This window comes from Xiphophorus maculatus, chromosome 3 (assembly GCF_002775205.1).
Source record: "Xiphophorus maculatus strain JP 163 A chromosome 3, X_maculatus-5.0-male, whole genome shotgun sequence".
In the NCBI taxonomy this organism is placed as follows: Eukaryota; Metazoa; Chordata; class Actinopteri; order Cyprinodontiformes; family Poeciliidae; genus Xiphophorus; species Xiphophorus maculatus.
The window spans coordinates 5,418,893-5,436,203 of NC_036445.1; the positions used below are offsets into that span (position 1 = coordinate 5,418,893).

General features: G+C 36.4%; 1 protein-coding gene across 1 annotated transcript; it reads left to right on the plus strand.

The window, feature by feature from the left end:
* The first annotated feature begins 1,358 nt into the window (after positions 1 to 1,358).
* sh3d21 (SH3 domain containing 21) lies at positions 1,359 to 17,086 on the plus strand. Its single transcript, XM_023331400.1, has 17 exons — positions 1,359 to 1,507; positions 2,066 to 2,232; positions 2,325 to 2,382; positions 4,279 to 4,388; positions 5,034 to 5,124; positions 5,201 to 5,262; positions 5,346 to 5,385; positions 5,792 to 5,886; positions 8,118 to 8,219; positions 8,568 to 8,619; positions 12,636 to 12,686; positions 12,769 to 12,883; positions 13,714 to 13,882; positions 15,085 to 15,159; positions 16,006 to 16,205; positions 16,394 to 16,457; positions 16,586 to 17,086. The coding sequence occupies exons 1-17, from the start codon at positions 1,504 to 1,506 to the stop codon at positions 16,616 to 16,618; spliced, it is 1,488 nt and encodes a 495-aa protein (XP_023187168.1). The 5' UTR covers positions 1,359 to 1,503; the 3' UTR covers positions 16,619 to 17,086.
* The last annotated feature ends 225 nt before the right edge of the window (positions 17,087 to 17,311 follow it).

The following is a 17,311-nucleotide window of genomic DNA, read 5'->3' on the forward strand; positions in this document are numbered from 1 at the left end:
TCGGGATAATAAGTCGGGATCTCGAGATAATAAGTCGGGATCTCGAGATAATAAGTCGGGATCTCGAGATAATAAGTCGGGATCTCGAGATAATAAGTCGGGATGATAAGTCGGGATCTCGAGATAATAAGTCGGGATCTCGGGATCTCGAGATAATAAGTCGGGATCTCGAGATAATAAGTCGGGATCTCGAGATAATAAGTCGGGATGATAAGTCGGGATCTCGAGATAATAAGTCGGGATCTCGGGATCTCGAGATAATAAGTCGGGATCTCGAGATAATAAGTCGGGATTTCTTGCCTTTTTTTTTTCTCTCCATGTCCCCTTAGGGGCTCCGTAGGTTTTCATAAAGTTGCAAATATGTCATAATTCTATATAATAAAACCACATATTCATTTCAAATGTTTACCACATGTATTTACAGCTACAACAGCTCAGTTTTTGAAACAATTTCTAAATGAATAAAATAAGATCATTCAAGTAAAATGTTGACATATAGCATGCAGTTGTTTTCTACATCACTTAGCAAGTTCCTAATACATTAAAATCTTGGGCATTTTGGAAACCCTGCCTGTGTGAATAAGAAGGTTACTTGGGCAAGAATTAATATCCTGGCAATCCCTTTTCTAACTGACCTGAAAAAACACAATTAGAGCAAGTAAATGGTCAAACGTGACACGCTCTCATTCACAGTAAAGGGAAGCAGCGACCAGGTGGAGCTAATTGAAGCATTTGATTAGATGATCATCAACAGGTGTGGCCACACCTATAAAAGCCAGAGAAGTGGCAGTTTTCCAGTTTTAGTAATTGTGATACAATACCAATGATCAAAAGGATCATCAATTGGAGAAACAGTTGTTGCTTCTCAACTACAGGCAGTTTATACAGATATGTTTGAAGTAGATTTTTTCAAACTAGGGAATCTAGGCTTTGTCTTCAGACAATCAAAGAAGGAAGTACAAGTCTCAAAATCTGTTTATTGAGATTGATGAGGTTTTATAAGAAAACTAAAACATACTTTGAAAAACAATTTTATGTCATCTCATGCATTGCAGTGTTGCTTCAGCACCTAGTTAAATGCTATCCCACCTGAATTCATTTAATTTTATCTGAAAGTTGAGTAAAATACAAGAACCTATTCTTTCATGGCCTTAAAATTTTAGATGCCCTAGACAAGTTATTGTCATGCATTGAATGGAGCCCATATGACTTCTGTCTTTTTATTTTTTTTACTGTAAACCAGTTGTACCTGTTTGTCTTATCTTTTCTCCTCCAGTACAGCCCCATGTGAAAGCCGTCCTACTCCTTGCTGCTGACTTGTCATGACTGGCCTCAGGATAAGTTGCTCAATGTTAATGTTTGACAACGCGGAAGAAGGGCCTGGAGTTCCATTTATCTCAGTCAGACACCAGAACCACAACCTTTCGGTTCTGCTTTTGCTTAGCTGCTGCTTTGTGAAGGATTTATACAGTTCAGTCTCAAGGAGAACAACAAAAAGACAATATGGGTGAGTCAGTTTTGCCATTATACCGATGGCATTTCATATATTTTTTAATAGTTTGTGGATTGCTTTTCCTGGGGGATGGGTGGAACCTTAAGCATGGAAGACCACAGTTGAGGAATGAAAGAATGAAGTTGCTTTGTGCCTTTTAGGAATATTGCTCATAAAAGATAAGTACTTTAATTTGACTTGCAAGTGAAACTAAAGTCTTTAAACTGTAGGTAAATGTCACTACACCTCATTGCATTACCTCAATGTACTTGTTTGTTTTTGCCGTTTCTTAAAGCTTCATACCAAAGATCATTCTCACTGATATGTTTTAGTATTTAAATGTGTCATTTGCCATAAAATTTTGTTAATGCTGCTGGAGAATACTAACATTAAAAGTGAGTTTTGCAAGTAAAAAAGTAGAAGCCTACAAATTCTGTCAACTACTCCACAGTGACTCCTGTGTAACCTCGAGTGCTTAAAGAGGTTTGTCTAGATATTGAAGTGTCAGGACGTATCAGTTGTGAGGCCCCAGCCATTGTGAGACGCCTCTAATTTTCTGCCCCATTTGTGAAGTCTCTACAGAGGTGCTGGTGCTGGTCGACTTTGAGGCCACCATGAGTGACGAGCTAACAGTGAAGATGGGCGAAGTGGTCACAAACGTCACCAAGGCCAACGAAGATGGATGGCTTCAAGGAGAGCTGAGGGGGAAGAGAGGCATTTTCCCAGCAACCTTTGCTAAAGTATGTTGAGTCACTGGGAACTGTCATTTTGTGTGCATGTGATTTTAACTGCACATGTACTAAATATTTCATTTTTGTCTTTTCTAATGCAGGATATACCTGTCTATTTGATGGGAGACAGCATGAGGGAACCACGAAGCATCAGAAAACGTATAAGATAAAACTTTTCTACTTTTTTCTTGTAAACACTTAAAAATGAGAAAAATAGAAAATGGTTAATTGATTTTCCCTTTAAAATTATATGTCTACATATATTTGCTATGGTCAAAAACAGATGAGCAGTAAATTAAAATTTGTATGTTTGTCTTTTACATTTGGAATGATCAATATGAGACACTCTAGCAGTGTTTCACATTCCTAACAATCACCTAATTAAGCTTACAATACCACAATAGTTGTGTATTTATTCTGTACACACAATAAGCATTGTTCCATAAATATCTTCATGACAGGACAAAAATAAAGTAGAACATTAAAAAAACATCTAAATGTTTATTTTTTTTTAACAAGGAGCAATTTTAAAAATCCTGCTTTTTGTCAGTAGCATTGAGACCCATCTCAAGAACTTTTTACTTAGAAATTGAAAATGATGTCCAGGGTGAAGCAAAGAGGGCATCCAAATATAAGAAAAAAGCTCAATTTGTTGTTTACTTACGGCTTTATTGTTTTAAATATTTTTTAAATAGTCAAACCAAAATCAAAGTTTCTCCTCTGATCTGTCTGCCCCTCAACAAGAAACAAGAAAGCTCTGTATCTAAAAAGTACTCTGTAAAGTACTTTTGATTTTTTTTAGTGATTCTGAAAGCATCTATGGCTTTTTTTGACTTTAAGTTTTATACTTTGCTTTTTTAACCTTTTGATCTATTTTACTAACATTGAGTTACAAACAAAATGTTTTAAAAATGAAAGATATTGCAATAAAAACACAGATATGCCCAATATCCTTGTTTTGAAGCATGAAAATTAGGACCTATGACTGTATCACTTCTCTGGTGTGTTCAGGTAGCATGTGTCTTCCCCTTCTGTTTTGTCAAATGACAAAAAAAGCTTAACATATTGAAAGAAATGCAATATTTGCTTAATCCAAATTTACTCTTGGTTAAGCATTTTCATGCTGCCAAAACAAGATGTTCTGCTTTCATTTTTGATTTCATAGTGAATCAAACAATTGAAGTTATTTGTACTGTTGATTGAAGTTGATAGCAGAGCTCCAGGTGACCTAATTTTTGTTTTTCGAATTACCACCCAGCGGGTTTAGTCAAACAGATCAGTCGTTAAGGCTTCTGACTGTATTTATCCACCTAGTTTACTGAGACTAGTCAGTCAAATGCAAAAGCATTGAGGATGGAGCATTCCTGTGCTGTTACAAATCTCTTTGTTTGGAAACTACCTAGGAGTAGCCTACTGACAATTAGCTGACCAGGCTGACAGACAAACCCGACCGCCTCAGGCACTAATGGTGACACAGACGTTCAGCAGAGAAAACTACAAACTTTACAATGGTCAAGTGTAGATATTTGATATTAACTAGTATAGCTTGTGTTTCACTTCAGATTGTTTTAAATACTAAAATATTCTAAAACAAGGATTTATTGCCTTTACTACAAGCCCTCTGTGGCATCTAGTGGAAATATTAGTGATAATTTGACAAAACCTAACTTAACATCCAAACTATCCCTTTCGGACAGTTTTGAAAGATTTTATTGATTTTCCAAAATATGCCAGTTGTCTAAGTTTGTACACCAGTCAACTTAAAATAAACCAAGATGAAAAAGCAGTAAAGCTGTTTAGTTTTGTCTTTTGTAATCTAAAAAAAGACGTGTTAAACACTGTGGTTGCTGCGGTGAAGAGAGTCATACCGAGAGGATAGTAAGCCATCTGTAAATACATGCAGCCACAACCGCTCACACAAAGGCTAACTACAGCACACTGTATAGAGAAGGATGGAGGAGATGAAAACAAGCCGCAACTTTGAAGGGTTATTTTTAAAATTAATCTATGATTACTGATGTGGCTTCTTGTTTATTTATGTATTTATTCTTTCAGCAAAGAACGTGGTTCAGACCAGGAAATGTGAGGTCGCCTATGCATACAATGCCCAAAATGAAGACGAGTTGGAGCTGGTAGTTGGTGAAACCTTGGAGATCCTCAGAGAGGTACAGTATACTGATATTTTATGTCTACTATCGTGACTCATTTAGGCTGTAAGCCCAGCCTGCCTTTGCTGAAAGATATTTTTAAGTGGATAAAACATTCTGCAACTCTTTAATTATTGTTTAGCTGCCCAGAAAAAGAACAATCATCAAGTGAGTTCCTAAAGCAAAATCCTAACAGGTTTTATGGTTTTATGAAACCTTTAAATGGTGTGTCAAATGTCACTGGTATTCAGCAGTCAATTATTTTCTCTATGAAAGTCCAAAAGTGCTGCATGTAAATAAGTAAATCCTTTAACAATGAAGTGGCAATAATTAAGATTGAAAAGTGATAGATTCAATGTATTAAAATAGCTCAATGTATGTCTATTAAATTTATTTGCAATTCTATACTGATTATAACATAAGAAATTATGTATTTGTATTGTAACAGCTTTAAAAGTTCATACTTTGTATTCTTAAGTCAAAAGCATTTTTTTACATTTACAAACTTAATCTGTACAAATCAATTCTGGGAATCATCAGACAAACCTGCTAGGACAGATTTTAATCTCTGGAATGCACACAAGATATTTATCATCAATGTGGGTATGTAAGATTGATCAAAAACATTTACCTGTTCCCTTTCTTCCTCTTTTTAAATGACAGATTGAAGATGGATGGTGGATGGGCCGGAAAAATGGCAAAATGGGAGCATTTCCATCAAATTTTGTCAAAGAAATTTTTGTTTCTCCCAAAGGTTTGTAGTAGAACAATTTACTATGATTTTTCTTTTAACGTATGCTCCCAATCTAATTTCAATATTTTTCCAACAGACGCAAAGCAAAACGAGGCCAAGGCCAGGCCTAAACTGTCAGAGGCTGTGTTTAATAAAGAGGTATGTCTACCACAAATAAGATCACTCAAACATTTGTGAACTGTCATTCTGTTAATTATTATATTCCTTCTTTTCCTATAAAGACATCCCAGCGAGCCAGTGTGAGAAACAAGGCAAAGAACCGTGAGTTCCTACCCTTCTTAAATCTTCCCAGCTTCCTGAAGGCTTTTTTGTCCATAAACGTGGCTAACACGCTTTCTATTTTAAACACCATTTGAAAGCAGCTCAACAGGTTATTTTTAGTCAGACACCAACTTTGACAATGACTTCACTCATGTGTGATCTAGGTGGAGTCATGCCTTTATTTGTCAGAATAGAAAACAGAGTGAAATATCAGAGAGGTTGAAGGTTTATGACCTTTATCATCAGTTAGTCACCAACATTTACTGCCTGAACTGTTATTGTCATGATTCCGGGAGCGGGTGGAATCAGTCATCTCTGTTGAAGCCGTCATTTCCTGTCACATGATTAAAATAATTCTCAGCTTCCTAGATTTGTGATCATGTTATCTCTCGTGTTTCTCTCCAAGGTGTGGAGCATTGCCAGGTTATGTTTGACTATAAGGCCACAGCAGCAGATGAGTTGGAACTGAAGAAAGGGGACGTTGTAGTCATACTGAACAAGGTTTGAATGTTGTGTCCTTTTCCTCGCAGAATGTCTCACACGGTGTACCTGCAGTCCCCCCCTTCCTTGCAATGTAGCTTCCTTTGTGGGAGCTGCTGTGTTTATCATCACTTGTCATGTTGAACAGGAAAAACCAGTTTTTTCTTTCTCAAGGAAATCAACATGGCATCTTCACACCCAGGCGGGGGACAAGCTTGTGATGAGACAAATAAGATAAAGCAAAACAACACCAAGTTTAAAATTGTAGTGATAAAAACAGTTTCTGTTTTAATAAGCAGGTGTTAAGACTTTTTACTTACTGAAATCATTTTAGGTTGTAACCTTTCATAACTGAAGTACTTTCATATTTTTGGCAATTCTTCTAAAAATTTTACAAAAATTTACAGGAACCGTTATATAAAAAAGGAAAACATTGCAGACTGAAGTTGTGATGAGGTAAAGACAAGTAAACAAGTCTTTGTAGGTTTCAATATAATTCTGTGTAATAAATTATTTAATAAATACACATGCACACACACTTTACAGAAGGGTGCTACTTTGTGTTTTCTTTCATATAAAATAGAGGAGAATATATTTAAGTTTGTGGTTGCTATGTGACCAAATATGGAAAAGCATACACATGTTGGGAAGTGTTTTTTTTCTCTTTTTTTTATTAATTTTTTTAATTTTATTACAGACTTGTTCCATAAAGAGTGAATGTCGTCTTTATGTGAAGACACAAAATACTTCCAGATACTTTTATTTTTTTTATTTTCTGTTTCTCACTTATATTATTCAGCATTCCCATGGTGACAAAACTCATAAGACTGTCAAAGTGTTTCCACTCCACTATTTAGTGGCCATCCATCAATGACATGGGTCTAATGATGAGAAGCAACAAGAAATGTTATTTCCTAAACAGAGAAAAGTGTTTGCCCACATTTGTGGGACTTGTTTTATAATGGTGGTACTGGTGTATCACTATGTTTGCCAGAGTATAATGTGAAATCATTGAGAGAAGAGGAGACAGTGCTGTTGTTTAAAATTTTATCAACAAAATGTGGTGGGACTTGATTAAAATTTTTAATCAAGCTAATAGGTCTTTATTTAATAGTATTTAATCAAAAGTCAAATAAACAATTCAAAACCCTTTTTACTGCTAAATTTTTGAATAGTTTACCATCTGAGCTCAAAAACAGATATTTGTTATTTAGGCTATTTATGCCCCAGATTAGTGAAAAGTACTGTTATATCTATTAAGTTTTCAGGAGTAAGAGTTTCAGGAATCTCAGATTTTTTTTATGCAACTTCTCTGAAAAAAAATACTTATTAAGAAATTGTTGTGGATACTGACATCAGCGCTGGCAACATCTATGCTTGCTGCAACATGTCCAGCATTGAGATAGTATTTTAGGCCTGAATATCTTCTATGATACACTTACTCCGTTTTGCACAACTTGCACACGACAATAGTCTTTTCCAGTGTCCTATCATTTTTCGAAGCAAAACTTAATCCCCAGTGTGCCAAGAAAGGCAGCTTTGTTGTACATTGCCATTGTTTATGGATGTAACTTGGGCATCAGATTTAAAGGCCTCTCTGAAACACAATAAACAGATTTCAGCTTGGGACTTTTGTATGTAAAAAAATAAAACAAAAAAATTCCGTAAAAGTATATTAAAATTTTTAACGCATTAAAATCTATGTAATTTACGAAAATTAACATTTTGATTTCCTGGACTTAATAAGGAGCTTATCGTAGTTTTGTTATTTATGATTCTCTAAAGCAACCAGACAATTGTCTTTTGCTTGGCTAATCATACAGCAGTTGGCAACAGTGAAATTATAGTGCAGTCCTATAATTTCACTGTTTCCAAATGGATAATGGTGCAGAGCAACTTTAATTTAGTTCAGGACACTCACGTGAGTCAGCCAGAGCAAGAGCCAATCTGACATCTTAAATACCAAGAAATATTATAGTATGTAATGTTGTTTAAAAAAAACAAACAAAAAACAAAAAAACAGGGCCCTTACACAGATTTAGATCGGGTTTTAGATTATATAGACAACTGGAACTGATTTCTCAGAACACACTTATTGACACAAAGCAGTTAGCAAAGTAGATTTTTTCCCCGTCTCATAAAATAATAAGGAAGTTGTATTTTGTTTGACCTTTTGGGACTCTTGTGTTCAGCGATTTAACCTCCCCAAGGACATTGGGGCTTTAATGTGTCACTTTAATCTTGTTCTAAAGGAAACGGAAGATGATGGCTGGTGGGAGGGGGAGCTGAACGGCCGCCACGGCTTCTTTCCTGACAACTTTGTCATGATTTTACCACCAAAAGACATTCTGCAAGTGAGTGAACACACCACCACAGCAAACAGATCACAGCTGGTGTGGATTATTTTATTTATTTATTTTTTTACCTCGTCTAGCCAGAAGGGCTTAAAACATCCTGTTGTATCAGCATGAAACCATGGACATGTTTAATAGTAATACGTTTTATTGTTTGCAATTGGTGCATAATCTCTTTATTTTCATCCATTGAGTTGCTTTAGCAGGACTGCAGCCCATTATGACTCAGGCTCGTCTTTGCACTTACTCACTGGAAATTCCCACTGCGGAAAAACTGTGCAGCTGCTTCTAATAAACTAAAAGATGCAGAAGTAACCCCGTTTTAAGTTTCTGTTTCTTATCTTCTAGTCTGGAATCACAAACCAACCACCTGTACGAGGAAACACTATAAAACTCCCAGGTAAGAGAACAGCATGTTTTCTGTTCTGATAGAACTCTGCTGCAAAACAGCAGATGAGGTTTGACACTTTTTTGGAGAGTTGGCGTTAATATTTTTGAATATTTTGGTCTGACTGTGGGCTTATTCTTTTGGACTTGGTTGAACTGTTTTCTGAGCAGATGTTAAACTTGGAAGCAAGAGCCACAGTTTGTCAGGACTGTAGAACAAGTCCTGACTAAAGTAATTATTGCATTCCTTTATTCTCCTAGGAGATGATGTTTTATAAATGTGCAGAGAAACTTAGTGGTGCAAGTTTGAAGATGTTGCTCTCTGTGCTGATCTGGATCTTTCCTATTTGGAATCATCTATAAACTTTTCTTCCAACAATTAATTCATCAGATATCAAAAACCCTATTTTATTTTTGAAGAAGTATTCATAACCTTTAAGCTTTCTAAGAATACTTTGTAGAATTTCAAACAAAAACCTCAATGCATTTTATTTGAATTTATCTGGTAAACAACACAAAATAGCTACTACAGACCTGCCAATCCATGGTTTTCTGTCTAAACAGATGGGTTGATTAAGGTAGGCATTAATCAGAGAACCAGTCAAAAACAGAAAAAAAAACTTTGGAGGAGCTGCAGAGATATTAGACATGTGCAGCACTTATCTTACTTTTGTGGAAAAGTAACAAGAAGAAAGTTCTTATTGGAAGAAAGCTAGAAAAGGTTCCATTTCCAATTTACCATAATCCATGTGGGGAGGCCCCAGCAGACATGTGGAATAGGATACCCAGATTAGATGACGGCAAAATAACTTTCAGACCTACATGCAAAATGCTACACACGGAGGAAAAACTTTAACATACCATCCTTATGAAGAAACATGATCTTATAAGGATCACAGTGTGGGGATGATTTTCTTCTGCAGGGACAGGGGAGTTGCTCAGTGTTGATGAGAAGATGAACAAAACTATGTCTTCATAAGACTTAAGACTGGTGTTCACCTTCCAGCAGAACAACCAGAGTTGTTGAATATAAAGCTAAAGCTACAGTAACATGGTTTGGATCAAATCATATTTAGGTGTTCAAATGGTCTAGTCAGAATCCTAAATCTAAATGATCATGTGGAAATAGTTGGGATTTCTTGCTCACAGATGATCGCAATTCAGTCTGACTAACCTAGAACTACTCTGCAAACATGAATGAGGGGAAAAAAAATCTGCCTCTTGATGTGCAAAGTTTGAAGAGAAGTACCCAAAAAGACTTGGTACTGAAATTGCAGCAAAACTTTGTGTATAGACTTGACAACAATATGTAAGCAAACCATGCTCAGATTTTCTGAAAAACATGCATTTTGTTCCATTTCACAAATATGAACAACATAATTGTCTAGCCTACAAAGTTCCAATTAAATGTATTATAGTCTGTGGTGGAAAAATGTTTTAAAATGTTCAAACTTGATTTATTTAAACAGGTTATATGGGTATTATTTTATTTCATGTTTAGTGAGTTCAACCAAGTAATGAGAGCACAGTCAGACACATTCAAATAAGCTCATCTACAAACTGGATCACAAGGTACCTCAAAGCAGGATGTGTCATTTAACTGAAGACTGTGGTCTGAAGCACAAGTTGCACATGATCAAAAAGGATGTTTGTTTACAAAACTTTTTCCTGTGGTAGCACATTCAAAGGAGACATCTTCTCTAAAACAGTTGCTAGGAGGCATGTTACTGAGTTGTTTTACCAACTAACTTCTTAATATGTCATCATAATTTCATACCTTGCAAGGTGGTATCACAATTTCACAGGATGTCTCAGACTGTAGTAAGGTTGGGGGATGGTTAAACTGATCACGTGTCACAGTTCAGGAGTCTTGGAGGAAATAAGGGGGTGGAGGGGGAGACTAGAGCTCTGTCACAGAGATTTTTACATCCAGCTAGAACCAGCGTTTGAGCCACTACTGCTCTGTGGATGACTTGCTTGAGAGGGAAATGTGGCACAATGCTCTGAGCAACCAAGGTAGGGCTTTTGTCTTAAAACTGTGCAGTCGTCCGCTTTTTATTTCAACTGTTCTATCTGTAATGAAGCATAATTTGGTCATGCTCAGCAGTTTTTGTGCTTTTGAGATTAACATTATAGATCCAGGCCTGTGATTAAGTTCTCACCTCCAGTTCTTGCACACTTAACAATTTGATAGCTCATTTATTATAATAGTTGTGACATATTTTCTTTTGAAACTTATTCTTCTCTTTTAGATTGATAATTTCTGATACTTTGTATAAGTGGCGGGTGATGTGGCTCACTACCCAGAATGCAATTCTTTTAAGGGGTGTAGTTGAGTATTTGAAACAAAATAGTGAGTGTATAACTGTGGAGTGTAAAACAGAGGATGCATTGTCCATTTTCTTAGCAATTTATTTTTTGAAAAGCGTGCTGCAACTCTTTTCGCGTATATATCTACCAGTGCTACATATCTTATTTCTTTACCTTTTTTACAAAGTAACTCAAGCTCTGTCAAATTTCGATGAACAGCAATTTTCATGTCCAGCCACAGACCTCAAATTGAGACGAGCTTGAAAACCAAATTATGCGCCAAATTATTTTAACACCATTAATTACAAACTAATACTTACAAAAAAATTAAATCCCTTTTCTTATGTGAATGGCATAGATTTTTCTCCAGGTATCAATGGGGACTTTCTTCTAAATGTTTAGCATGTTCTCATTGGTTAAGAAAAGACGGCGAGTGACTGAGGGTCATTGCGCGTAACGGAAACCCTGTAAATTCTAGACACTAACAGGTACCATAGAATTGCACAAAAATCCGTGAGGGACGGCGGAGTCCCTGCTCGAAATTCCGTGAAAGAGGTGTACGGAGCCTTGTGCCAGAAGCCCATTAAAATGCTGTCTACATCGTTTTAAACTGTGTGATTGTGAGCGTGAGTGGGAATAAAAATAGCAATAGGTATTTTGTTCCATATAACACAGTAGGAGTGTAACAGGTAAACCTTTTATGGATGCAAACTCGACTAAAAACCCACCTGTCTAGGATTGTATTTGAAACGCAATCAATTGCAAATTTATTGATGGAACCTGACTTAATGTCGTGTTTTGATTGTTGATTCTATGTTGCGTTGTGTTTCTGTGTTTGATATGATGTAAAGCACTTTGAAATGCCTTGCTGCTGAAATGTGCTGTACAAATAAAATTTGATTTGATTTTAAAAAATAAATAAATAAATGGAGTCAATCATTCAGAAAATCTTCTCAGTTATATTGGTTGTACTCGTGAAAATAAGTCTTCCCTATAGTATAACACCTGAGTGCATTACAAAAATAGTTGCCAAAACAAAAGAAAACCCAAAAAGTAGAGAATCTTCAAGAGGGAGGCAGTGCACAACCTGATAATCTTACCATCGAGGTAAGATTCACATCATACTGATGTGACATGGTGTGCCTTGTTTGATAATCTTATTCACCAAAGGGAAAAATAGGGAATCAATGATACATATTTAGAAAGTTTTCAGATACCATCACTATAGTTATTTCAAGGTTAACAGTGCATAGCTTCGATGGTGTGTGTATGTGTGTGAAGGGGGGTTAAGCCTGGATTGCAAGGTACTTGCCCTGTGGTTTCCTGTCCTATAAAAGTGACAATTCTCATGCTGACTTTTAGCAACTCAGACATTTACAGTATTAAAGCAGTTAACTCACAGGAAGAATGGGGAAACACTATGCAGCATTCTGTGACCTCTTTGCTGAAAATGTTGGCTCCGTTGCAATGCTGTCCTCCAAATCTGCTTGTGCATGCACAGCAAAAACACACCTGGGAAGTTGGCTGCTGGCAGAGAAATACTTTTGAAATAACTGCTAGCAACAAAATGATTTTAAATAGGGAATAGTTTTCAAAGAAAGTGTATTGTAGGAAAATCAAAATTAAATTCTGCCCAATGTTGAATCTCAGCTCAGATCTGCAGTGTTGATATTTGAGTCCTTCCAGGTAAATTAATGGGTTTTATTTTTATTTTTCCAGCAAAAAAAGAAGCAACTGCAATGGATAAAAATGATCAAACAAATACAAAAGGTACATGTGACTGAAAATTCAGCTAATATAGGATTAGCCCACATGATTTTTGATAGATCAATTACAATATGTCTTTTTACAGATGATAAGCCGGAGAAGAAAGACTTGAGAAGCAATCCTCCAACCAAAATAAAGCTGCCAATAATCAAACCCTCTCCGCCGCCCGTCAAAGAAAAACCTCACAAGCTTTTACCAGTGTAAGTAACACAGAAGTCATTCTCTTCCATTGCTAATTTCAGTGCTAAGCTGCTGGAGACTTTCTGCAGAAAAAAATAGCTAGTTGTTTTCAGCCTCCCCGCAGCACAATTGGCATTTTAGGAAATGTCAGTAAGCCATTCTGCTCTTTGGTCTGGCACCAGAGTCCCTGCTTTTAGATCCCATTGCAGGTTTTTGGTGGCCACCACCAGTTGCCTTGGAGTCCTTACAGAAGAATGCCAGGATGCTTGCCATTTAGTGGCTCAGTGGAAACACAGCTGAGTCAAATCAGACCTAAACAGATGAGAACGGCTCATTTCCTGTTTCCTGAACAAAACACAACAGGCACACATGCTGAACTCAAAAGAAAACTAGTTCTGCCTTGAAGACGTTATGAGGAAACCATCACAAAAATACATCATTTTATTTCTTTAAGAATCCTCTAGTATTTTCTGACTATCATTTAATGTCTGTACATTCTGGAGGAATTATTTTTAATATCTGATCAGATGAATCTACGAGCTTAAGGATCAGATAAGTTGAGTAGCAATTATTTCATGCCTGCAGAGAAACTTAACCACATGCATACAGTGAATCTGAACCACATGAGCAAGATGTGCAAGAATAAGCAAGATGCACTTTGAACCTCAGCTGATATGCTCTGCACCTGCAGATTGCAAAAACAATGTCTTTCAAGTTAGTTTGGTTTTCCTTTGAAAACATGATGACGTTGTGAACATTTTTGTCCTCTTTATTATTTCAGACTTTATATTTAAACCTTTGAATATACAAACAAAACCTGACTATTTAAATCTTTATCTACTGTATTCAGTAGCACCAATGGGGATGCAGTTCCCATCTCACAAAAGCAGCCAGAAGAGGAGGCGGTCGACCAGTTTGATGGGATGGATGTGCAAACTGAAAAGCTGACTCATCCCACCGCTAATAGAGCCAAGCCTCCACAAAGGAGGCCACCAACAAACCTGAGTGCCACATTACAAGTGAGTTCCATATTAGACAAATTGTACAGATGCAAAAACATTCCATTAATATTATCACCTTTCTTAACGTATCAGTGATGATGAACAATATGTTACCATTTATGAGGTTTTTTTTTTAATGTCATCCTGTGGCACTAATGGAAAGCTAACTGGTTCCAAATCAGAATATTTGTTGTGAAAATAAGCCATTTGAATAAATGGATTTTAAATAAATGGTTTTCAAGTAAAAGTCTTGAGTTACAGGTATCCCACTCAATACACTTCATAGAGACACCTTTCACTGGAATTATAGCTAGAGACTGACATTGATGCCCATTCCATTATTTTTTTCTTTTCTTTTTTTTAGTCATACTGGACAGAATCTGTTCAAAAATATGTAAATATTGTGGATTCTAAATTTATTTTAAGTCTGCACTTTCAGACATTCCAGTACATTAAAGCTTTGACCTGAACCATTCATTTTGTCTTTCAACATGGTCATGTGTTTAGCTCGTCAATATTGACTGTTTTCTCTGTCCTTAAGCTGGCAAAACATCTCCTATACCATAAAATGCCACCATCATGTTTCCCCTGTGCAGAGTTAGTTCTCCTCTACACATTGGGTTTTGAAATTAGACCAACTAGTTTAATTTTGGTCTCATTTGACCTGAGCACCTTTTTCCACATGTTTGCAGTATCCTCAACATGGCTGGTGGCAAAATGCAAAATAGTTTTCTTCTTTTCAGTCCTTCATAAAGACCAGATTTGAAGAGTGCATGACTACCAGCCATTTTGTATACTGATTTTATACATCTTATAAAGTCAGTAGTTATACATGGATATACATGTTTTTTTTTTTGAGGGACTGTTTTGCTAGAAAAGGTTTTCTAAATTTCTCTACTGGACAAGTTGTCTTTTACAGTCCAGCTTATCTTTGGGATTCTCATACAAACATTTAATATTGATAAAAATAAAAATTGAGTCAAGGTATGATTAGAACAGTAATAGCTGTCTTTTCTTCAACTTTTCATGAGCTGCCAACATTCTCATAGCTTAGAGCGACAAGTTCAAGCACGAGCTCTGTGGGTAGAAAATTAATTCTGGGAAATGAACAAAACAATTCTCTGAACTATCGCTTGGATTTCAAGTTGGTTACTCAGTCGACACGCCTCGTTACGATTGCAAAGTATGAGAGTGAATTTTGCATTAATTCTCTCTTGCAGAATGCGACAGACCAGACGGATTCAGAACCATCAGCAAAAATGTCCCACACTGACAAACTGCCTGTCTTGCAAAAGGTGTGTAACATTTACTGACGTGGATTCTGAATATTTGAACATTAAATCCAACCAGTTTGAGACTTTTCTTCCTACACTCTTCAAGCATCTGCACATTTTGCATCTTCATGTTCTGTCTTTATACACTCAGGCTCACTACAATTTGCACACACTTTAATTTTAACACTAGACTTAAAAAGCAACTGTTTTGCTTGGGTAGGTGGGATTATCTTCAGTTTATTGTTTCAAATGTTGCCCAAGTATTAGTCATAGTATATGTAGATAATAAAATGCTTTACTAATAGTCAAACATGCTGACTCGTGAGCAGGTTCTGACCATATCAGTCTTCCGCTTACTACTTGGTCAGTGACACATTTAGCACCCCTCAAACCAACAGAGCATCAGAATCTATGTGTAAGTTTAGAGCAAATCTCTCCTTCCTCCATGTACCAAAATGCTACTTTAATGAGATCTGGTGACTTTGGAGTACAGAGAACAGAGAACTAGTCAGAGACTATTTAAAATTTGTGACATGGTGCATTATCTTGCTGGTTGTCGCCATTATGAAAGATGTCGACACTGTGGTGACATATGGATGGAAATTGTCTTCAGTTTAATAGATGTTTTCAAATGATGTTCAGTGTAAATTTTCTCTTGGTCTTGCATATCGGCAGATTCTGAAATGCTCAACCTGCCTATTAAATGCCCTCTCTTTCTCATTCTGATGCTTTATTTGGGCTTCACCCCATCTCTATATTTCGTAATGCCTTGTCAGTGGGCTTTTGACGTTATCTCAGTATTTAAATAACATAAACACAGTTCCTATATCTTTACACTGTCATAAGAATCCCCTTGTATCTTTAAAGGTATCAGAACAACCCTCAGTGGTTCATGTGAAGCCTGAGCTTCCAGTTAAAATTCCGCTTCCAGTTCGACCAGCTTTTCCAAAAGCGGTTGGAGGCAATAAAACTGCAAACCATAAAGACGAAGAACCAACTGTGGCAAGCCTGCAAGCAGAGATCAAAGAGCTGAGGATGGCTTTGGAGCTGCTGCAAACCCGACAAGAGTGAGTAGTTTTCATGCTCCTTACATAAAATTTTGTTTAAAAAGAAAAGTGTTCAAAGATAATCGACAATCTGCTCTTTCTTCATAAGTCAAAACATCTTCAGCAAAGCGAGATCCGTCATTGTTATGTAGTCAACCCGTTTAGACCTTTCCACATCAATAATCTTTGTTTCTGTCCTTTTCAACAAGACGAGACATGCAGGAAGTGAAAGAAGAACTGAAGGAGGAAAGAAATAAGCGACAGGCTTTGCAGGTCAGTAAGGCATAGTTGGCATATTTTGCTCCAGTCTGTTTCTCGCTGGTCACCACAAGAAAAGAAAATGCAGAAGTTGTGGTTAGAGGTAACTGTAATTTTCCAACTAACTAATTTTCTTTATGCAGGAGGAAGTGAACAGGTTGAAGACAAAGCATTAAATTCAGATGCTGATTGAGAACTTTGTTAGACACTGGGAACTTCCTTTGGACTACAACAATGTTGTTGTTCGTTTTGTTTTTCTACTGAGACCAAGTAAAGGAAATTGTGTGAACACATTTAAACTGAAAATATACATGTGATGTCTAGACTGGAAACTGTTGTTGAGGGGTAATGGATAAGCTCACTTGTTCTGGACCGAAAGGACAGTATTCACAAAGAGACTTTGAAACAACGTGCTGATAATTTACACATCTGAATGCTGCAAATCATAACTGATGGTCCTTTAAGGGTTTTACTTGGAAGAAATGTTTTTAGATGTCCTGTTTTGGCTGTCGCATCTGCTATTTTTTTTTACTGTAGGCTACTTTTAATACCTCTGTGAAATTTGTAATATATGCAGCTGTACATAAAAAATGAAATATTGTGAATGTTAATAAAACAAATACTGCTGTCAAAACTTAACAGACCCAGGAAGGGAGATGATACTTTTTTCCATTTACCTGGTTCACGGATGGAGCACAGTGAAGGGAGAGCGTTGAGTAAATAGGATTGGTTGAATTTCTTCATTTTCAGTCATTTTGTTTTAAGTTCTCTAAAACTCTAACTGTTGAATAACTTTTGCTTATAACCATCTGTGAAGAAAGAGAGTTCTAAACCCTTCATTAAAAGAAATATTTAAGGGTTTTAAAATA